Here is a 24,814-nt window from a genome sequence, read left to right as displayed (position 1 = left end):
ACAGGAATTCCAAACATAAATTGAATTATTTTTTTCCTTGCAGTGATTCCAAAAGATCCTAACCAAGACTAGGATGCTTTTGGGGTACATTAAATGACAACCTCAAACTCTGACTGCTACTAAGTGTAATATATTCTTTTAGTTTCTCAATTTGATATCAAATTCTTCCAAACTTCCAGGAAGGTTGGTCATTTATGCTCACAGGCATGCACAGACTATCATTGCTGTTACTACACATGAGAAGTTGTCCATTTCTGGGTTATTCTGTAATTGCTTTTCACCAAATCTGTAATCATGAGATCAAGATGTTACCTGGGTTTGCATTCTTACAGCAGAAATAGCAGAGTCTTTGTAAACATTAGTCACTAGATATACAGAGTAGAGGTCATTAAGAAACCATCACTGAACACAATCTTTGTACAAAAACAGCCCTTCACAGACCACTCACTGCAATGCTGTGGTTTTCTGGTTTGAACTTAAATATATTTATGTTATCATTCTTCTATTTTGGGGTTTCTTAAAAGAATTATTTGGTAATTCAGGCTAGTCATTCAGTAGTTTCAGTAAGAATGGATCCAATTTCCCAGTAGTACGAAAAATGAAATTCCACCCTTACAAAGAGAAACTTTGTTTAAAAAAAAAAACATACACAAAGCAATATGTGCCATTGATCTACAACCACATTCATCATTTAATATACTTCTTGCATGAGTCAATGAAAAAACAAACCTTTCACAAGGTAGGTAGTAATTCATTTTCTTTATTGGTTACAAAGCTAAAAGTAAGGAAACATTTTTCATCCCTCAGCAAGGGAGCTTGTAGAATTCTCTTCCTATTTCCCATCTTACATATACTCCAGAATTTTCATGATATTTTTCTTAAAAATCTTGATACAGGTAGGGTGGTGCATTCTAATTCTACCTCAGAAATTTGCTAGGGCTTTCCCTGGGCAATTCACAGGAGCTTTGTCTATGTCAGACTCCTCAACTTGATAACATAGACATAATAGTATCAAGTAACACCTGGGGCTCCTATAAGGATCACGTGAGATAATATTTATAGTGTGTGACACATTACCATGCCCTATGCAAAGAGTGACTTTTATTTTTGTCTTTAAAATTTTGGTTATTTCCCCCTTTCGTTGATTTGCCACCTCCTCATATTAGACCTCTCTAAGAGTTCTTTCTCTTCAGAGCTTTTCCTCTCTTGATTAGCTGCCCTGGATCTGGGATCTAGAGGGTTTCTACAGAACTATCCAAATGCTGTCTGCTCTAGCAGAGAGTGAGCTCCATGAGGGCAGGGGATGTCCACTGTAGTCCTTTATGTCTCCTATAACTTGGCACAGGACCTGGTACAAAGCAAATAGTTGTACATGTTTCTGGATACTAAAGAGCTCAGAGTGGAGGTGCCCTTCTGGCACCTGCAGGAAACTTCCAGGGCCCTTCATTCCCAAACACTGACCTCTTAAGAAGGTCATAGACCAATCCCCTGAAGGGAGCTGACAGGAAATGGAGTCTAACAGCCTCATCTTACAGATGGAGAAAAGGAGGCTCAGGGGTTCAGTGACTTGCCCAGGAACCTCTGCTAAAACTTTTGAAAAAGGGTTCCAAGACTCTAAATGAACACTATAATGCAAATACCAACAACAGGGAAATGGGTTCGAGTCAAGAACACATGTGATAACCAGTGGAATCATGCGTCAGCTATGGGAGAGGGAAAGGCAGGGGGGAGTGGGAGGGGAGGAAAAGAAAATGAACTTTGTTCCCAGTGAATAATGTATGAAAACGACCAAATAAAATAATGTTTAAAAATAAAAAAGAAAAGAAAAAGGGTTCCAAGTCAGGTCCTCCTGTTCCCAAATCTAGACCTGGCTTCACCAGAGCACATACAAGTCTCTGGTAACTCTAGCTCTCCTAAATCTCTTTTTACCTCACTCACCTGGGTAGCAGTTTCTCAAATCTTCCTGCTCCACCATCGAAAGGTCTTCCCTCTGCTCCAAATAAGAGATTATATCTTCTGGGGATGCTGGAAGCCCTGGGCATGGGAAAACAGTCAGGAAGGAGGATGGAGAGAAGCTCGTCACTGAATTCTCTTTGGGGAAATATGGGGGAGTCCAGAGATTCCACTTACAGTATCTCTCCATCGGGTTCCCACAGCAGTTTTTTCTCACTCCTCAGTGTCTATGATGCAGAAACCCAGGGTAAGATGTGCCTGTTTCCCTGCTGGGGGAACTGGAAAGAGCAACAAAACTCCACCCCATCCTATTCTGGTTCATTCTGGCAGAAACTCCTAAACTCCCAAACTGGGTTGAAGGGTCAGTCTTCTGGGTCAATATGAAGCTCCAGAAATAGGGACCTCAAGGGATCAGTTTTGTCCCCCTGCCCTGCCTGCTCCACCATCTTGTGGACTGTTCTCTTTGAGAGACTGACCCCTGCTCCTGGGGAACTCAACAATCCTAGTTTGGCCCAATGCTGTCTCTCAGCCAGTTCATTCATCCTGACAATGACACATAAGTGCAAGCAGTGCCTGGGGGAAGTTTTCAGGGCTTCCTAGAGGAGAGTCTCCACAGCATTTAATGTAGAGAGAGGAGGGTGGAGAAGGGTAGGGTACTAATCAGAGGGACCAGAAAGTTTGGTTCTGGGACATTTTCTTTGGAGAAGGCTGGACTCTGTCCATAATTTCCTGTTATCTGGAATGAGAGTCAGCTAGAAGGAGAGCCTCAGTTTAAATCTGGCAACAGACAACTTTGTGGGTGCTTCAGAACAATCACTTACTCAAATCTCTTATTTCTTCATCTATAAAATGGGGATAATTGTGTCACTGAATTAGGAAGATGAAGGTGAGGAAGAAGGGCTATAATGTTGAAGAGAAAACCCTCAGCAAAGCACTGTATAATTAAAAATCTGTTGCCCTAAAAAGAAAAAAACTATATTTCCCGAGAGCCCAATGACTTCCTGTCATTATATGCTTTCTGTAGACAGAGGATATAATGTGAGGACGGGGAGAGTTCTGCCTCTTCTTGGGCTTGCAGCCAGCAGTGATAGTGGTGAGTGGGGATTTAAAAAACGGCTAACCAGACATGTAAGTGTGGTTTTTACTTTTTACCCTCTTTATTCCTTCATTTCTAATCATCTTTAATAAACCTATGTAAAATATAATATTTGTATTAGAGACATAATTTAAAATTTTTCAGTTTGGCAACCAAAAAGGATGAGAAACTCGTTTTTTTTTTTTATAATAGCCTAGATAATTTTTTAAGCCACATTTCTCCTCCCAAGGCTTTTTGCCCACCCTACCCACCCCTTGCAAACTTCAACTCTCATTGGAGCTGCTGCGGTTTTCTTTTCCTACTTTTTGTCCAGTTGCTTGCTCTCCCTACTGGCTGGGCTATTTTTTAGCCCCGGGACTCTTAACGAAGAAGAGATAAACCGCACCCAACTGCTTAAGTCCTAATTCCTAGATGCACTCTTGCATTGCTGATATTGCTTCCTCCAGCCCTTCACCCCAATCGTTCATCTGGCCCCCAGTCCCACGCCCCAGTGGCTCTGCTGCTAAAATCTGCCTCCAACTAGACCCTGACCCGTACCGCTGTTGCTGAGCCACCAAGAAGATAGGAGTCAGGGCAGATGGTAAAAAACTCAGGTGTTCTTTCCTTAGGAAACAATTTGCCTCCATGTGGCAGGGGACCTCGGGGTGGGGTGGGGAAGTGAAGAAAGTTAGTCTTCCCAAACAGGAAGTTGATTACAAGCATGGCATATTCTATGAAAGAACAGTGCATGGCCTATTTCAAACAGCTTCTACCATTCATGAGTGCACTGATACTTTTACTTATCTTATCTGAGATTCAGGGGAAAAATTCAACTCCCTACAACTCTTTGCCATTTGGGCCTGCCCGGTTTGAGATTCCTAAAACCCATGTACTCACTCACTATGGGAGATTCCACAGTGCTGACAATAGGGATCAGAATTTTAGAAAAAGGAACTTTAAAGGGTCTGGAGGTGAAATTTTAAGCCTTTTCAGACTCCTTTTAAAAATGAAAATCTCTGCATTTTATTGTATTTGACTGATTGTTTTAAGATTTAATTTTGTTGTTTTCAGTTCATATATTAATGTATTCAATACTATTCTGTTACACTGAATTATTTTAATGTACTGGGTTTTAACTACTGTTATATTCTGTTACCTTTCCCCTATAACTATACTGAACAAATATTATTGAATAAGCCCATATAAAATAACAGCCTTTTTTTTCTATTTTGATTTTGTAAATTGTCACATAGATGATGATGATGGATGGATTTCAACAAAACTGGATAAATTGTATGCAACCTTTGGAGAATGAGCTAAGAATTTAAATTGTAATTCTAAGATGTCTTCAGAAATAATTTTAATTAACTAGTGGTTTCTGAATGGATGATTTTTAAAATATTTATTTTATAAAGAATGTTGTGTAAAAGGTAGAGAAAGTTTTGTTGATTGTTTGTTTGTTTGATTGATTGTTTTAAATGTCTCATTTCACTACCATGAAGTCCTTCTCCTGCAAACAATTGAAACAAAGATAAGGCATTGTCCATGTTTAAAAATAGGTCTCATACAGTAACTCTGAGTCCATCATTTTAAAAAATAAAATGAGCTGCAAGCTTCCATAGTAGTTCTTTTGTGTCCTTCCCATCTATTGGTTTATAAATCCTTTAGACATATGAGATACTGCTCCAACAAATGAGCTAAAAATATGTTACTGACACTTTAAGCAATAAATAAAGGCACCCAATTTTGTTAAAACAGCAGTTTTCCTATTAGACAACAAGAATTCCAAACATAAATGGAATTATTTTTTTTCCCCTTGCACTGATTACAAAAGATCCTAACCAAGAATATGAGAAAGAAAGAAATATTCCTACCAAGGTGTTTTTATGAAACAGGCAGCCAAAAAGAGCTCCTGCAAAATTATTCAGTTTAATTTACTTCCACCAGAATAATCTAGATTTCTTGGTGATGTTTTAGACCCAAATAAGTTTTACTTTGTTTAAAAATATACTTTCCAAAGTTGAAAGATTTGCTATATCTATGAAATTGTGACAAATCTCCACCAATTCATAGGATTTCTTTTGTCATACAACAACTTCTATGAAATGATAGTGGCTTTCTTTGCTATTTTAATAATTGGGCTATTGTGAATTTTGGGGACTTTGGTACTCCTTTGAATGTGCATTACATGCTGTACTACTATTCCCTATAAAAAACTGTTACTTTCTGAATATAATTTGCTTTGCACAGTGGATCATGGCCAGATTTGAAAAAAGAAATGGATCTCATTTTTTGGTGAGAAATATTTGTTTTCTACATTTCCTTAGTTGACACAGTGTGTCAATGATTATAAGATATATATTTTTGAATTTTAACTCTTTTATTATTGTTTTTGCTTGCATTTGCAATATACTATTTCAGTTTTTTATTTTTTCTCTCCTTTATGTATTTGAAGCACATGTCACGAGTATTGAGACGATTTTCTTTAATGTTTTTTGAATTTGCAGTAATATAAGTTTAAAATATATTCGCCAAAATGTCAATGCATACTGACAAAGGTTTAGACTATAAAAATTATGACACTGATAGTTAAATAAAAAATTTATGGGACTATGCTTAATGATTCTGTCTTTCCTGATTCAAGGACCTGTTGTAGGTATATTTTCTTTTACTTAGAAATTTTTACACATGAGACTTTGATAGTCTATATTTCATCCATAAATTATTTTCTCTTTTATTTGGATTTTTTTGATGTTTTGACTTTTCTACCAATTGATTCATATACCTCATAACTCAGGTGATCCCTGTGTTTTTCAACACCCTCTTCTGTGTGGGGTTGAATACATTTGTTTTGTATGTATACTCTGATGCCAAAGGGGACTTCCCCCAATTGGCTTTTTGTCAATGCGCCTAGCAAACATTAGTTTTGTTCTCTTTTCCTCTTATCTTCAAATTACTGTAATTTCAAAGCTGGTATATTTACTAGACACACCGGAGAAAGTAGTCTCCCTTGGCTCTCAGGGGTGGGGTGGGGATATAAAATTGAAAATCTGTTGCCCTAAAAAAAGAACTACATTTCCAGAGAGCCCACTGACTTCCTGTCATTATATATTTCCTGAAGACAGAGGATATAATGAGAGGACAGGGACAGTGCCTCCTTTTCTTGGGCTTACAGTCAGCAGTGATGGTGGTGAGTGGGGATTTTAAAAATGGCTAACCAGGCTTGGGCACGTACCCTCTCTACTCCTTGATTTCTAATGATCATTTAATAAACCTCATAAAATATAATATTTTTATTATTAGGGATTATAATTTAATTTTTATAGCACCTGGCTAAGGGAAGGTTGTTATAAAAACTTCTTCCCTTCCCTCACTGTCTGATAGGTTCTACTGGAGGATTAGGGCAATAGGAGGAAGACTAAGGACAACATTTCTCTGCCTGGGACACCTAGGATCTGTGAGCTATGAGTTTATGCTGGTTAAAGAGAAAAATATCCCCAATAGGATATACACCCTAGACTAGAGGCAGAGAGTGGAAGGAAAACCTGCCTGAACAGTTTTCCGAGATGGGTTTGGGAGACACAATTCTGGGCCAGAGAGAGGTGAGACAGAATCATCTCAGATCATTTTTATGTCTGGGATTCTCCAACATGGATTTGATCTTGGACTTCAGGAGTACCAAAGGGAGCCACCAAGATCCCATTATACAATGCAAAGTGCTTTAACAGGGCAACTAGGCAGCAGGAGGGTCTTGACTCTGGGACTCAACATATCAGCCCTCATCCCTTTCTCATGAAAACGACTCCCAACCCTGCACGCTGATGAGGGTAATATTCCCTTGGATGGCAGACTCCAGGGAGAGGGTTCCTTACCCACAGAGAGCAAGTTCCAGGCATTCTCCAGCATCACCTCCTTGTACAGCTCCTTCTGGGGAGGGGCCAAGAGGCGCCACTCCTCCCTGGTGAAGTCCACAGCCACATCCTTGAACGTCACCACCTCCTAGAGTAGCCCAAGTCAAAGGACAGAAGGCTGAAAGCCACACCAGAATAAAGAGCCCACCTCTGGGCAATAACAAGAGGAAACTGACACACAGAGAAGGGACAAGGGCCCCATCCTTTGTCAGTGTCAGAGTCAGCACTAGAAGCTGAGTCTTTAAGAGCTCAATGGAGGTTTGAGCAAAGGAGTTCCATGACCCTCCAGAGCAATGCTGAGGAGTTTAGTGTGTGAAGGAACACATCTTGTGGATATCCCTTCCAGCTTGGATCCCCAGCCAGCAATGGGATGTAGGTGACACAGTCACGTATCTCATGCCCTACCACTGTGTCCTGGTACAGCCCATGTCAGGGTGAGTTTCCTGAGAGTCAATTAGCTAGAACCAGCACAGCTAACCACAGGGAGAGAAGCTGGAAAATGGAAAATGCAAGAGAGGGAAGGAGAGGGGCCTTTTGTATCTCCTCTCTGGAACTAACTGGCTCTCTGAGCTGGGGGTTTCTCTCCGAGCTTTACCGATGTCTTAATCTTTGGCATTCCAAGCCTGAGACAGCTAAAGGGGAATAAGATCAAAAAGGCTGAAACCTCTCTCTCTCTGCCTCTGTCAAACTCTCTCTCTTAACTAATAAATGCTCATAAATTGGGCAATTAGCCTCCAGATTTATTTTTTAATTATAGCATTATGGAATGCGACTCCCTATGAAATCATGGAGAAAGTCTGTGTTCTAGTTGAAAGGTGCCTGGAAGAGAAGAGAGGAAGGTGAAAGTTCTTCCTTCCCAGAAATTACAAGCGATATGTTCTCAAGCAAAACCTGTAAAGAGTTTGTGAGAATCAGGTTAATGTGGTATATTCTCAAGGGAAGAGAGTTCAGCAGGATTCCTTAAAAGAGAACAAAGCTAAAGAAAAGATCTAGTTTGTTTTCTATATGACAGAAACCAAGTTTTTAGTGGATGAATATACAAGGAGGATCCAAAAGAGATGTTCATTACAATATGGACTTGACAGAGTGATCTGAGATGTTTTCCAGTCAAGTGAAGGAGACTTGTCTGTTGTGACAGTCAGGGTTTTGAGGTTCCTCTTGTTAGAATGGGTCATAGCCCAACCTTTGCTTTATGATTGCTTTCATTTGTATATGGCATATATTCCTTAATTATACTTAATGGCACAGAAATAAGAGATTCTATGATGAAGAAGGGAGACTTTCTTTCTTCAATAAGAAAGCAATCTTTAATTAATTTGAGTTTTGTTTGAGCTAATTCATAAAAAAGTTGGTACTTTCTTTATGACAAAGAAATACTCTAATCTTACACCTAGAACTCAAGAAAACTCAAAGAAGGGTCAAGGAAATGAGTGAAAAGAGGCCTGCTGGTGGCACATATGCAGAAGTTGGCCAGATCTGAACATAACTTGATAATCTGGAGGGGTCACTTCAGGTCTAACCTGCTCTATGTACAACATGCATCTGGAATGAGATGGTCATCCATTTTGCTTCCTTTATTCTAGAATTTGTAAATCTCAAAAAAATGTTTTCAGTATCATAGTAGATAGAAGAATTATTCATAGGCCAATGTTGAGGTACTAAGGTGTTTAAGATGATATGTAAGAAAGGGAGGGGGGGAATAGAGGATGGCACAAAGAAAAACTTGAAGGAAAAAGAAAAATAATATAAATTATACCACATACAAAGGCTCATGGCAGGGGATGGGGAAAAGAATACTATTATAAGAAGGAGAGGAAGAGAGTGGTAATAGGTAATTAAACTTTACTCTCAGTGGAATCAGTTCTGAGAAGGAAGAACTGGGGTATAGAATTCTATCTTAAGTTACGGGGAAGTTGAGAAGGAAAAACCGTGTGTGTGTATGTGTGAAGATTAATAGAACATAAAGAAAAATAAGAGGGGAATAAGAAGGGAAGGGGTGGGAAGGAAAGTAAAATAAGGATGGGGACTAGGGGGATTGATTAAAAGCAAAACACTGGTTTAGAAGGGAAGAGTGAAAGGATAATGGCAGGAGTAAAAGAGGAAATCGAAATGATGAAGAATACACAGGTGGTAATCTAAACTCAATGTGAATGAGATGAACTCATCCATAAAACAGGAGCGGATAGCAGAGTGGATTAGAAAGTAACATTCTACCGTATGTTATCTACAAGAAACACACATGAGACAGGTAGACACACAGAGAAAAAAGTAAGAGGCTGGAGCAAAATTGATTGGGCATCAACTAAGAAAAAAAAAGGAGTTGTAATCATGATATCTGATAAAGCCAAAGTAAAAATAGATCTGATTAAAACACATAGGGAAGGGGCAACCTGGGTAGCTAAGTGGATTAAGAGCCTGGCCTAGAGACAGGAGGTCCTAGGTTCAAATCTGGCCTCAGAAACTACCCAGCTGTGTGACCCTGGGCTGGTCATGTGACCGCCACTGCCTATCCCTTACCACTCTTCTACCTTGGAATCAATACACAGTATTGATTTTAAGATGGGAGGTAAGGGTTAAAAAAAAAAACACAAAATAAAAAGATAGGAAAGGTCATCCTGATGATGATGAAGAAATAGCAGTACTCAACATGTATGCAAAAAATTGTATAGCATTCAGATTTTTAAAGGAGAAACAATTGGCACTTAAGGAGGAAATAGATAGTAAAACTATACTAGTAGGAGACCTGAGCTTTCCTCTATCATATCTAGAAAAATCAAACCAAAAAATAAATAAGGAAGAGGTAAGCAATGTGAATGAATTCTTAGAAAAATTAGAGTTAATAGATATATGGAGAAAAATAAATAGGGACAAAAAGGAATATACCTTCTTTTCAGCACCACATGGTACATTCACAAAGACTGACCATGTAACTAGGACATAAAAACATTGCAAACAAATGCAAAAAAAGGGAGAAATAATAAATGCAACTTTGAAAGAGCATAATGCAATAAAGATTGTAAGTAGTAAGGTTACATTGAGAGTCAAATAAAAAATCAATTGGAAATTAAATAATGAATCTTCAAACTGGGATGTTTAAAGAACAAATCACAGAAACAATTAATGATTTCATTGAAGAGAATGACAATCAGGAAATAATATGTCAAAATCTGTGGGAGTTCAATGGGCATACAATTAAAAACTAGAAAGAGAACAAATTAAAAATCCCCAGATAAAAACTAAATTAGAAATCCTAAAAACCAAAGGGGAAATTAATAAAATTTAAACTAAAAGGACTATTGAATTAATGAATAAGACTAGGAGCTGGTACTTTGAAAAAGAAATAATATAGATAAAGTACTGGTTAATCTAATTTTAAAAAGGAAAGAAAAAAAATCAAATTAACAGTATCGAAGATGAAAAGGACAACCTCACATCTAATGAAGAAGAAATTAAGGTAATTAATTAAAAACTATTTTGCCCAATTAGATGACAATAAATATGACAATCTAAGTGAAATGGGTAAATATTTACAAAAATACAAATTGCCTAGATAAGAAAAGAGGAAATTAAATACCTAAACAATCCCATTTCAGAAAAAGAAACAAGCCATCAATGAACTCCCTAAGAAAAAATCCTCAGGGCCAGATGGATTCACAAATGAATTCTATCAAACATTCAAAGAACCCAATATTATACAAACTATTTGACAAAATAAGCAAAGAAGGAGTTGAACTAAATTCCTTTTATAACACAAATATGGTACTCATTCCAAAGCCAGGTAGACCAAAACAGAGAAAAAACAACCACAGATCAATCTCCCTAAATGAACATAGATGCAAAAATCCTAAATAAAATACTAGCAAAAAGACTCCACAGTGCAATCACAGGGATTATTCATCAGGTGGTATTTATACCAGGAATGTAAGGATGGTTTACCATTAGGAAAAATATCCACATAATGGACCATATGAACAACCAAACCAACAGAAATCACATGATGATCTCAATAGATTCAGTAAAAACCTATGACAAAATACAAGACTCGTTCTTATTGAAAACACTAGAAAGTGGAGGAATAGATGAGCCTTTCCTAAAAATAATAAACAGTATATATCTAAAACCATCAGCAAGTGCCAACTGCAATGGGGACAAGTTAGAGGCCTTCCCAATAAGATCAGGAGTGAAACATGGATGCCCATTATCACCTCTATTATTTAACATTGTACTATAAACGCTAGCACTAGCAATTAGAGAAGAAAAATAAATTGAAGGGATTATAGCAGGTAATGAGGAGACTAAACTATCACTTTGCAGATGATATGATGGTCTACTTAAACAATCGTAGAGAATCAACTAGTGGAAATAATAAACAACTTTAGCAAAGTTGCAGGATACAAAATAAACCCACAGAAATCATCAGCACTTCTATATATTTTGTAAAGTAAGAGAAGAGAGATCCTGCATTTAGAAGAGAAACCAGGCTCATGGAGAGATCAGCGATGAAGCAAAAAGAATGTTGAGAGTTCTGAGGGAGGAGAGAACTCTGAACCCAACTGACAGGACAACTTCCTGCCAGGAAGGTGGAGGAGGAAGGTGGATCTCCTGAAAGGTGAGAAAGAACCCATCCATTTGACATTTGTTTTCCCTTCCGAGACCCTGAAATATCTCCACTAAGTCTCCTCAACGTCAACTACTGGAATCTGTAAACCTTAAAATTTCTTAGACTTACGAATGTTGGAAATTTCATCATTGGGAAATTTCATACTTGGAAAAAATTTCCTACTGATAGTAAGAACTCTATTGGAATGTGAAACCCCTTGGCATGGGAGGATCCTTCTCCTCCCTACTTAAGACTACTTTAGGACAGAAACCTTTTGCTAAACAATGGAAAGGACTTTGACCTATGCTTAAGCATAGAACAGGAAGTTCTTTGAGTCATGATTGATTTTAGAATTGATACAATAGAGATACTTGGAATGATAGAACCAGGTCTTGGAACTTCCAATCTCCACCCTACTCAGAGTAACAGGATTTAGGAAGGGCTGCAGCAAAGATAAAGATTTAATTATTTGAGAATATGACCTTCAACAGACATGTGCAAAGGGAGAGGTTTTGCTCTGAGAAGTTTTGCTCTGAAGGAGTCTGAGAGGAGAGAGGTCCTGGAGGGAGAGCTCCTGGAGAGGTCTGAGAGGAGGGCTTGCTCTGAAGGAGGCTGGAGGTGGAGGCCCCTGGGACTGTTTCTCCATTTTGGTCACGTGAGTGATAGGGACTGATCTCTTTTCTTTGCCTCAGCTATCTAAGGGCTTGGGCCTTTGGCCCAGCCTAAACAGAGGGGGTATTTAAGCCCTAGTCCCTTCTCTCCCCCCCCCCCAATACCTTTCTTCCTCCTGTTTGTAATTAAAAACCCCATAAAAGGTTGACTGCTGACTTGAGTTTTCATTTAGGAATTACATAGCTGAATTCCTTGGCGACCTTAAATTAATATATATCAGTCTTTTAAAGTGATTTCGATATCACAAATCCTCATGAGGGATTTTGGAATTGGACTCTGACCAGAGCCATCCCTGATCCTTCCCTGAGATCTCTCCCTTCTCTTGCTTATTTAGCCCTTTACGAGTACTTTAGGATTCTAGTTAGCTCTGAGACTAGGGACAAGAGATACTTCCTGTCAAGAAGGCGGCTTAGAGGCAGCGAAAGTTCATACCTCTGAAAACCCTTCCTTACCAATCACAAACTGAATGCTCCCAGGACACCGAAATTCAAACTGAAGAACAGGACAGACCCAGGGAACCCTCCTCCTGGACTTGGACCAAAAGGTATGGCCCCCCAAAAGCCAGAACCCTAGATCACTAGGATCTAAGGGGTAGGCAGAAGGAAGGTCCCAGGACCCATCTCCCCCAACACAGAGTGCTGAGCCCATGGCAGCAGCGGGAAACTCTGGGCCAGCAAAAGGGCCTCAGGGCTGGCTATTCTGAAGGACTCACCTTGAAAGCAACCTGAGCCAATCTCCGGGCCGCCCAACACAGATGGCAGGGAAACATAGAGAGAAGGGGAATCCTATAGCCCCCTGGCTAGGTCCTTCCATCTGAGTCTCAAGGGAGGTTCCAGTTTTAGGGCACCAGCTGAACCCAATCCCATCAGGAGCCCTCAGAGCTTCTGAAAGGACAGAAACCTCAGGGCTGGCAAAAGGATTACTCCAAAGGGCTTTCCATGAAAGCAACCTGGGCCAGTCTTTGAGCATTCAACACAGATTGTGGAGGAGGAGGTTTTTTGGTTCGGGGAGCATTTGGCCCACACCAGCTGAACTTAATCCCATTAGGAGCCCTCGGAACCCAGGGAGGCCAGGACCCCTCCCCCTTAGAGAGCAGGGTCTTCGGAAAGAACAGAAACCTAGAGGCGGAATCTAGATGGCGGCCTAGAAGGAGCATAAACCTGGCAGCCTGGCCAGAGCTTTGGAGTTCCTCCATATTTGCTTCTCTGTCCAGGAAGTTTAGAACTCAGAGCAAACCCAGCCCAAACAAGCTGAACTTAATCCCATCAAAAGTCTCCAGAACGCAGGGAAGCCCAGGCTCCCCACCCATCCTCATTGACTGGTTGTTAAGCCAATCAAAAGCCTCCAGAGGACAGGGAACCTCAAACCCCCAACAACCCTCCCCCAGAGACTACACCAAGAGATCTCCTGTTAAAGCTCCAAGAAGGGAGACTGATAGAAGACCCCAAAAAACAAAAAAATGAGAGAAACAAGAGCACAGACAAATACAGGGAGTAAAGAAGGGGTGAATTTGAGCAAACAACAGAAAAAGAAGAAAGAAACTAAAATAGACAGCTACTACTCAGCAAATGGAACGGAGGGGGAGAGATCAGCAAACAATAAACCAGAAATCCCAGTGAATTGGATACAGGCTGTGGAAGAACTCAAAACACAACTAAGAGAGGCTGAAGACAATTGGGATGAGAACTTAAATATTAAGATAAGTCATCTGGAAACAGAGGCACTTGAACTGAAACAAGAAAATAGTGTCTTCAAAGCCAAAATCAATGATCTGGAAAATGAGGCAAAGGAGATGAAAGACGGGGTAAAGAGGATGAAAGATGATCTTCAAAGAAAATCAAACCAGAAGGAAAAGGATGACCAAAAAGCCAGAGATGAAATCCAATCTTTAAGAACCAGAATACAACAACTGGAATTAAGTGACCTCACAAGACAGCAGGACACTATAAAACAAAACAAAAAGAATGAAAAAATTGAGGAAAATGTGAAGCATCTCATTCACAAAACAGACAATTTAGAAAATCTTTCAAGAAGAGACAATTTAAGAATAATTGGACTACCAGAAGACCATGACAAAAGAAAAAGCCTGGACATAATACTAGAGGAAATTATCCAGGAAAACTGTCCTGAGATCCTAGAACAAGAGGGGAAAGTGGAGATTGAAAGAATCCACAGATCACCCCCTGTATTTAATCCCCAACTGAAAACACCAAGAAATGTTATAGCCAAATTAAAAAACAATCAGATGAAAGAACAGGTATTACAAGCTGCCAAGAAGCAGCCATTCAGATACCATGGAAACACGGTGAGGATAACACAGGATCTGTCTGCATCCACATTGAAGGACCGAAAGGCATGGAATACAATATTCCGGAAAGCAAGGGCACTAGGTCTACAGCCAAGAATAAAATACCCATCAAAACTGACTATATTCTTACAGGGGAAAGTATGGACATTTAACACAACAGAAGAGTGCCAAGCATTCATAAATAAAAGACCAGACCTCAACAGAAAATTTGATGTCCAAGCACAGAACTCAAGAGAATCATCAAAAGGTAATTAAAAAAGAGGGGAAACAACAACAACAACAACAAATATTTTTTAAGAGACTCAAAAAGTTAAAATGATATGTATCCCTATAAGAAAAGAGGTCATTGGTAACTCTTAAAAACTGTTGCTATCACCTGAGCAGCTAGAAGAATTACACTCAGAGGGAAGAGTGACAAACTGTATAGGATGAAAGGACAAGACATAAATAGGTACATAGATATATGCATGCATAATATATATATATATATATATATATATACATGACTAGAGCTAAAAAAAGAGATTATGACTAAAAGAAAAGGGAAAAGAAATAAAACGGGGTAAATTTATATGTAACAAAGAAGCTCATGGCGGGAGGGGGGCAAACATCGATACACTGGAAGGGTAAAGAGGTTGGAGACAGGAAAAACTCAACTCTTAAGTACTTTGAAACTGACCCAAAGAGGGAAGAAAAATCCAATCCATTGGGGAAGAGAATAGATTTACGCCCTATGGGGAGTAGAAGGGTAAAAAACAGACTGGTGGGGAGGGAAGCAGTGAGGGAGAAATTTTAAAAAGATGGAGGCAGCTGGGTAGCTCAGTGGATTGAGAGTCAATCCTAGAGATGGGAGGTCCTAGGTTCAAATCTGGCCTCAGACACTTCCTAGCTGTGTGACACTGGGCAAGTCACTTGACCCCCATTGCCTAGCCCTTACCACTCTTCTGCTTTGGAGCCAATACACAGTATTGATTCCAAGAAGGAAGGTAAGGGTTAAAAAAAAATAAATGTTAAAAAGATTACAGGGAAAAATAAGGGAGGGAATAAGAAGAGAGGGGGGTAGAAAGGGAAGTAAAATAAGTGGAGGAAGTAGGGGGACTGACTATAAACATTGGTGTAGACGGAAATAGTGAAAGAAGAAAAGGCAGGACCAGGAGTAGAAATCAAAATGCTGGGAAATACACACCTAGTAATCATAACTCTTAATGTGAATGGAATGAACTCACCCATAAAAAGCAAGTGAATAGCAGAATGGATTAGAATCCAAAACCCTACCATATGCTCTCTGCAAGAAACACACATGAGGAAGGTAGATACGCATAAATTGAAAGTAAGTAGATGGAGCCAAATCTATTGGGCATCAAATGATAAAAAGAAGGCTGGAGTAGCAATCATGATATCGGACAAAGCCAAAGTAAAAATAAATCTAGTTAAAAGAGATAGGGAAGGTAATTACATCCTGATAAAAGGCAGTATAGACAACGAGGAAATATCTGTACTCATTATATATGCACCAAATGGCAGAGCATTCAAATTTTCAAAGGAGAAACTAGAGGAACTCAAGGATGAAATAGACAGAAAAACTATACTAGTGGGAGATCTGAACCTTCCCCTATCCGAACTAGATAAGTCAAATAAAAAAATAAATAAGAGGTGAGAGAAGCAAATGAAATCTTAGAAAAATTAGAGTTAGTAGACATCTGGAGAAAAATAAATAGGGACAAAAAAGAATACACCTTCTTTTCAGCAGTAAATGGTACATTCACAAAAATGGACCTTATACTAGAGCACAAAATCATTGCAAACAAGTGCAAAAGGGCAGAAATAATAAATGCAACCTTCTCAGACTACAATGCAATAAAAATAATAATTACTAAGGGTACATGGATAGATAAATCAAAAATTAATTGGAAATTAAACAATATGATTCTCCAAAACCAGCTAGTTAAAGAACAAATCGTAGAAACAATTAATAACTTCATTGAAGAAAATGACAATGGTGAGACATCCTTTCAAAACCTATGGGATGCAGACAAAGCAGTACTCAGGGGGAAATTTATATCCTTGAGTTCATATATAAACAAATTAAGAAGGGCAGAGGTCAATGAATTGGGCATGCAAATTAAAAACCTAGAAAGTGAACAAATTAAAAACACTCAGATGAAGACTAAATTAGAGATCCTAAAAATCAAAGGAGAAATTAATAAAATTGAAAGTCAAAGAACTATTGATTTAATAAATAAGACTAGAAGCTGGTACTTTGAAAAAACAAATAAAATTGACAAAGTACTAGTCAGTCTAATTTAAAAAAGGAAAGAAAAAAACCAAATTGACAGTATCCAAGATGAAAAGGGAGACCTCACCTCTAATGAAGAGGAAATCAAGGCAATCATGAAAAACTATGCCCAATTATATGGCAAAAAATATGGCAATCTAAGTGATATGGATGAATACTTAAAAAAAATATAAATTGCCTAGGCTAAAAGAAGAAATAAATTACCTAAACAACCCCATATCAGAAGAAGAAATTGAACAAGTCATCAAAGAACTCCCTAAGAAAAAATCCCCAGGTCCAGATGGATTCACAAATGAATTCTATCAAACATTCAAAGAACAGCTAATCCCAATACTATACAAACTATTTGACAGAATAAGGCAAGAAGGGGTTCTACCAAATTCTTTTTACGACACAAACATGGTACTGATCCCAAAGCCAGGCAGTTTGTTAAAAACAGAGAAAGAAAACTATAGGCCAATCTCCCTAATGAATAGAGATGCAAAAATATTAAAGAGGATACTAGCAAAAAGACTCCAGCAAGTCATCACAAGGGTTATCCACTACGATCCGGTAGGATTCATACCAGGAATGCAAGGATGGCTCAATATAAGAAAAACCATCCACATAATTAACCATATAAAGAAGCAAACCGACAAAAATCACATGATTATCTCAATAGATGCAGAAAAAGCCTTTGACAAAATACAACACCCATTTTATACTATACTACCACCCATATTTATACTATACTATATATATACACATATATATAAATGAATACTACATTCTCCGACATTTATATGGAGTTGGAAGAATTAGAGATATTAAGGAATTCAGGATACCTCCAATTTCTTATGTTATTAGGTAATGACATTATTGTACTACTCAGTACTATGTTAAGAAATGGTAACAAAAAAAAATTGAAGCTGATATGCAGAAAAACAAGTAAAAATCTGTTCCAGCCCCAAGGAAATCTCATCCTTCTAAAGAAACTCATCTTAGTCAAATTGACCCACAGGTACCAAATTTAATTCCAGGCTTTTTCCTTCTAAGAAAAGTACCTGAAATAAGACACAAAGGGGATGTGGTGACTCTAAGGCACAATATACCATTTACTCCTTAAGAAATAAATGCATTTACATGAAATATTACCACATTTTAACAAGATCGCTTTCTGGTAACAAAAAAGATGATAGAAACATTTTTTTCAATAAAATCCGTTTTACAAAGGCATTGAAAACTTGCTATAGGCTTTTTAAACTGAATTTAAGAAAAATAAAATAATTATTTATGTCAATAAAACCCGGGGGCTCAATGCAGCATACTGGCCATCTTAGTATCCCGAAAGGGACTATAACAACTCTGAGGATTATTTACAAGTATACCATTGTAGGGAGGCCATCTAAACAGCAATGAGAGAATGAGTAGACAGAACAGATTAGTGGACAGAATTTGAAAGGATTGAGCAAAATGAGGAAGGCACACCCTCCAGATTCAGGGACAGAATAACTGAGTTTGGGGGTAGATACCTGGATTTTGACCTATCTAAAGAAAATTGCATTAGACAAATTAGAAGGCACTTTGTCAAAAACTCTTGCAAAGTGACTAGGGTTTAGTTTAGAACACAATGCCCAAGATGGCCGGAGATGGACCTTGAAGAATTATGGAAAACACCTCTATATGTTTCAAAGGGAAACAAAGAAAAGGAGGAAGAAAATAATGATCTCATGGAGAAAATGAAGTATTGACATATTTAAAAGATAAGATTGCTAAACTGGAAAGTGGGCATTGCCCCTCTCCAGGCATCTAATTATTGATCCATTAACTGCCAATTCTGTGAGAAAAATGGCCACAGAATGATAGCGTGTAGAAGTTTATCCAAGGAACTCAGAAGGAATATGCAGTTTAATAACAACTTCAGAAGTGATAATTATAGAAATAACTATAATAATGATAATGGAAACCACAACGTTAGGAATGATAACTATAGTAATAGATATTGGGAAAATGATAACTCAAACCAAATGATTCCACAACAATATAACTTAACTAGTGCTAGTTTAAAAAATACTCGGGGTGGTAATGCCCCTCAGGGGGGTTGCTCTTCAGGGAGGTGCCCAAGATGGTTCCCAAATACGATGAAGGTGTCCAGGAGGGGGGTGGGGGCACAGGAAACAGAGGATACAACCTTTGATTTTCTGGACCCTGATGTCCTACTACCCATTGTCCCTATCCACTGCCCCCCTATACTAATGAACCTCATGCTATTTTAAAGGTGGGAAACACCTATTATGATTGTCTTCTAGACACTGGAGCTTACAAGTCTGTATTAAAGAGTACACCTAATTTACATTGCTATTCCATTGGCTCAGAGAATGTGATGGGAGTGTCAGGGATACCACAAGGAGTTAAAAAGCTTTCCCCTAGAATGGTGTCTCTAGGACCTCTAGAAGTACAACATTCCTTCCTTTTGACTTCCCTTTAAATTTGCTGGGGAGGGACCTTCTATGCAAACTCAGAGCCACAATAACTTGCTCCCCAGATGGTTCCTTATCATTGGAAGTACCTGACGAATATTTAAAATTACTTCCTGTACTTCTCTCTGAGAGTCAGGAGGGGAAAGAGCAATCCATATTTGTAAAACCTGCAGATATGCAGGAGTCTCTTTGAGGCACATCTTCTTATGATGTAGGCTTACATAAGTTGGCTGTGCCTGTGCAGATAAAAACTAAATCTAGCCTACCTCCTTCCATTCCTCAGTATCCCCTCTCAAAAGAGGTTATCACCCCAGTAATAAACTCATTAATTGACCAGGGAATAATAATCCCTTGTAAATCTGAATACAGTTTGTCCATCCTGCCTGTTAAAAAACCAAAAATAGGGCCCAATGGCAAGCACCTCTAGAGATTCGTACAGGATTTGAGGGCTGCGAACAACCACGTTATGAAGAAAAACTCTATAGTTTTCAACATACATACAATTATTTCCTCTATTCCAACACAGCTATATACTTTACAATAGTGGACTTGTGCTCAACCTTCTTTTCCATACCCGTACATAAGAACTCCAGGCATATCTTTGCTTTCACCTGGAAGGGCTCTGATTTTACATGGAGTCTTCTGCCACAAGGGTTTGTGGAAAACTCAAGTTTATTTGCACAAACTTTGAGCCAAGATATAGATAATATAACATTTAAAAACAGCAAATTAATCAAATATGTAGATGATCTACTCTTAGCTTCAACAGATGCAGAAACATGTCAGGAAGATAGTAAACATCTTCTTTTGGAACTACACAAAAGAGGGCATAAAATCTCAAGGAATAAAGTTTAGCAGTATCTCCCTAAAGGAGAATATTTGGGGTTCATCCTGACTGCGGATACCTGCTCTATTTCTCCCAAATTGAAAATATTCAAAATTTAAGTGCTCTTACCACTAAGAAACAGTTGAGAAGAATTTTAGGAGCAACATGGTTTTATAGACAATGGATTCCTTGCTATGAGGAAATTACTAAACCCCTTATTGCACTAACAAGGGATTCAGTCCCTGAACCACTTAAATTAAAGCCAGAACACCTGACCGCTATCCTATCTGCCCCTGCTCTAGGCATCCCAGATTACAAAAAGCCATTTACTTTGTATGTATATGAGAGAAGAGGGGTAGCTTCAGGTGTTTTAACTCAGATTTTGGGGCCTTCTCAGCACCCAATTGCTTATTATTCTGCCCAACTGGACCAAGTAGCATCAGGAGCATCACTATGTCTTAGAGGAGTAGTTGCTACAGCCTTACTTGCGACAAAAACTGCTGATCTAGTATTGGGATGCCCATTAACAATTATGTGCCCACATGAGGTAGAAGCATTGTTGTTAAGGCATAGAACATAGGCATTCTCAAATCAGTGAATTACAAGGTATGAAATAACCTTGTTGAACAGCGAAGAAAACATTACCCTGAAACACTGTACAACCCTTAACCCTGCCACCTTGCTTCCAGATTTACCTACTTCAGGAGAACCATTACACAGTTGTAAAACACTAGTGTCCATGGCAGAAAAGCCTCAAGATAATCCTTTGGACACTCCCTTAGACAATTCAGATCTCAACTTATTTACTGATGGTTCCTCTTTTATGAGGGATGGCACATGCTACTGGAGCTGTTATAGTCACAGAATTTGGCACTGAGTGGTCAGCTTCACTGCCCTGTAATATTAGAGCTCAAGGAGTAGAACTCATAGCTCTGAAACACACCTGTATAATTGCCAAGGATAAAAATGCAACAATATATATGGATTCTACATATGCTTTTGGTGTTTATCCCTCAGTCAGGATGCTATGGCTTCAGGGAGGATTTTTAACCTCAGCTGGAAAATCTATAGCTAATGCAGAAATTATTAATGAAGTTCCTTCTGCTCTCCAGCTGCCTGAAGCCCTAGTTGTAGTTAATTACTCTGCCCATACAGGTGGCACTGACCTTGTCTCTAGGGGAAATGATCGGGATGATGCCGCTGCAAAGCTAGTAGCCATAGAAAGGCCTGAATTAATTTTAACATTAACAACCACTGATCACTTTCCTATAATTAAAAGGAAGTGGAAAAATGAAAGTAAAAATTAAAAGCAAAACAGATTAATGGAATATGGGTGTTGTCTGAAGGAAAACTCCTGTTACCTAGAAGTTTCTATCACCAAATTTGCCAATATATTCATAGAAATGGTCACTTTGATACCCAGGGCATCGTTGACTCTGTTAAGAGAGTATGGATAGTTCCTGTTATTACTACTATAGCTTCTAAAGTGTGTACAGCCTGCTCTACCTGCCAAGCATATAACCAACACACCTTTCATGGCAAAGCTTTTGGTGGGCTTCCTCTGGCTTACACACCTTTTGAAAACCTATACATAAATTTCATAACAATGCCAAAGGCCAGACATTATAAATCTTGTCTAGTCATAGTAGATCAACTGACCAGATGGCCAGAAGAATTTCCTGAGGCCCGAGCCACAGCAGCTTTTGTTATTGAGGTGCTTTTTTAAAAGATATTATTCCTCACTTTGGCCTGCAAGCACTTATTGATTCAGATAGAGGAAGTCATTTTACTGATTCTGCCCTAAATGAGATGTGAATTTTAAAACTACTCCACCTTACTCAGACCTTACTTTAGAAGATCTGATTTAGCTATTTCCTGATTAGTAACTATGGAGATACTTGGTCTAACAGAATCAAGTCTTGGGTCTACATTTCTCCATCCTACTTAGTTTAACAAGGTCAGGAATGTCTGCACCATACTCAAGGATTAAGTATCTGAGATAATGGTTTTCAACAGTCATGTCCAGAAACAGCGACAGACCCCTGGGCTGTCCTAAGTCAAGCTAAGCTATCATTGGCACAGATGAGACGCAGGAAAGTGAGGTAAAATCGTCTATATAAGGCATGTCCCTTCCTCTCTTCACCTTCTTTTTCCCCAGACAGGCGTCTCTGGCTGGCAGCGTGCTAAGCATTCCATCATCTTGGCATGGTGGCAGCCATTTGTCTGGTTTTGGTGGTGAGTTTTCCCTTGAGCTAATTCAGGTTCAGGCATTTTGGCTGAGCCCTCTTGGAGTTCAGGCTGATTACTTCCTCCTTTTCTCTCCAAAACCTTATGTTCTAGGGCCTTTCACCTTCCCGCCAGGCACAAGCCAGGCAGGATATTCCTTTTCCTTCTCCCTTCTTAAATTTCTTTCCACTATATTAATTAAATCACCATAAATTCCCAGACTGACTTGGGTAAATTTTTTTTGTCATTTGGGATATTCATGGTGGCTAATAATTAATATAGTTTTGGTCACAATGCTAAAATTATCCTTTACCCAGATATATTCTTGCTTGGGGATAAAGCCCAAATTTTATGTACCATATCATCCCCAGAGCTAATGCTATGTTGAAAGAATGAACAGAGAACTTAAAACTGTGATTGTCAAATTATGCATTGAGACACATTTCAAATGGCCTGAAATTCTCCCTCTGGCCCTATTTTATCTTAGAAGCTGGCCTACAGGAGACCTACACATGTCACCATTTGAGATGCTTTTTGGACATCCACCTATACAGGCGAAACCTTTCTCCCCTGCATATACATCACTCTTAGGGGAAGATATGATTATTGCTTCCTATATACAGGAATTAAAGCACAAACTACGTGAACTCCATGAATCTGGAGCTGCAGTACAAGTCGGACCACTAGACTTTTCACTTCATGACCCGAACCCAGGAGACAAGGTATATATTAAGAATTTCCAGGATACTGAAGCAACTCAGCCTTCCTGGGAAGGGCCATTCCAAATATTGATGACTACTCCAACATTTATAAAGATTGGAGAGAATAACTTTTGGATTCATTGCTCACATGTGAAGAGAGCATCTTCTGTTGAGACTGATTAACTTTTTCCTATCACATGCTTTTGAGATAATGATCCATTAACAAGTGGATTCTATTTTTCGAGAACACACTGAATTCCTTATTCCCCCCCCCTTATTTTTATTATTGCTTTTCATTTATTTTGATAGAATATTTGATTTCCCCCCTTTCTTCTCATTTCTTGTGCTAAAGGTACATATAATTAACATGATTTTTTTCTGCAGTAGTATAAAAATATATATAGATACATATGTATATATATATATATGTATACACTTGCTATAATATTAATGCAAACTTAAAAGCCTGTGGAAACCTGCCATTTATTGATAAAATGTTATGGGACTGTGTTTAATTTTTGTGTCTGATTCTAGTGTGAATTTCAAAATTACTCAACCCTATTCAGACCATTCTTTAGAAGATAGGATTTAGTTATTTCCTGATCAATAACAATAGGGATACTTGGAATAACAGAATCAGGTCTTGGAAACTACAATCTCCACCCTACGCAGGGTAACAAGATTAGGAAGGGCTGCAGCAAAATTCAAGATTCAATTATTTGAGAATATGGCCTTCAACAGACATGTGCACAAAAAGGACAGACCTCTAGGCGGTCCTAGGTCAAGCTAGAGCCACCATTGGCACATGTGAGACGCAGGACAGCAGATCAGCCCAGCCTTGTCAGAGGATGGGTCTCCCTGGGCTGCGTCACCTCCTCCCTGAAAAGACAGCACCTGGTTTACTTCTCCTATTCTGTAACAGAGGAGAATAAACACTCCATTCAATCTCTCTCCCTTCATTCCCTCCTTCTTTATCTCCTCCATTATAATTTCCAACACAACTCAGCAGCAAGATTTAGAAAGAGAAATTCCATTTAAATTCACCATAGACAACATAAAATATCTAGGATTCTATTTGCCAAGACAAATACAGGAATGATGTGAATACAATGACAAAACACTTCCCACACAATTGAAACTATTATAAATAATTGAAAAATATTAATTAAGCTCATGTGTAGGACAAACTAATATAATAAAAATGACAATCCTACCCAAATTAATTCACTTATTTAGTGCCACATCCATCGAACTACCAGGAAACTTTTTTTTACTGAATTATAAAAGAACATTACAAAGTTTATGTGGGAGAATAAAAGATCAATAATATCCAGGGAAATAATGGAAAAAAATGTGAAGGAAGGTGGCCTAGCAGTGCCAGATCTCAAACTATACTATAAAGCAGTGGTCATCAAAACAAGATGGTACTGGCTAAGAGACAGTGGAATAGTTTTGGGGTAAGTGATCTCAGCGGGACAGTCTATGATAAACCCAAAGATCCCTGCTTTTGAGACAAAATCCCATTATTTCACAAAAACTACTGGGAAAATTAGAAGACAAAAGGGGAGAGATTGGGTTTGTATCAACATCTCACACCCTACACAAAGATAAACTCAGAATGGGTGAGTGACTTGAATATAAAGAAGGAAACTGTAAGTAAATTAAGTGAACATAGAAAAGTATACTTGTCAGATCTTTGGGAAAGGAAAGAATTTAAGACCAAGCAAGAGATAGAGAATATTGCAAAATGTACAGTGGACAATTTTGATTACATTAAATTAAAAAGG

The 24,814-nt window shown here is 38.5% G+C and overlaps 1 protein-coding gene across 3 annotated transcripts in view; it reads right to left on the bottom strand.

The window, feature by feature from the left end:
* The window catches only part of LOC100618161 (zinc finger protein 420-like), a 42,839-nt gene that overhangs the window by 11,161 nt on the left and 6,864 nt on the right, over positions 1-24,814 (bottom strand). For 2 of the 3 annotated variants that reach the window (XM_056807810.1, XM_056807811.1), the window contains exons 2-3: positions 6,901-7,027; positions 1,939-2,034 (exon numbers count right to left, since the gene is read on the bottom strand). In XM_056807810.1, coding sequence (XP_056663788.1) covers positions 1,939-2,034; positions 6,901-7,027 — 223 coding nt within the window. Of the gene's footprint in view, positions 1-1,938; positions 2,035-2,130; positions 2,187-6,900; positions 7,028-24,814 lie in introns of those variants that run through there. The other variant, XM_056807812.1, reaches the window with a different exon arrangement.

This window comes from Monodelphis domestica, chromosome 8 (genome assembly GCF_027887165.1).
Source record: "Monodelphis domestica isolate mMonDom1 chromosome 8, mMonDom1.pri, whole genome shotgun sequence".
In the NCBI taxonomy this organism is placed as follows: domain Eukaryota; kingdom Metazoa; phylum Chordata; class Mammalia; order Didelphimorphia; family Didelphidae; genus Monodelphis; species Monodelphis domestica.
The sequence above is the reverse complement of the archived record's forward strand: the minus strand, read 5'-3'. Positions and strand labels throughout refer to the sequence as shown.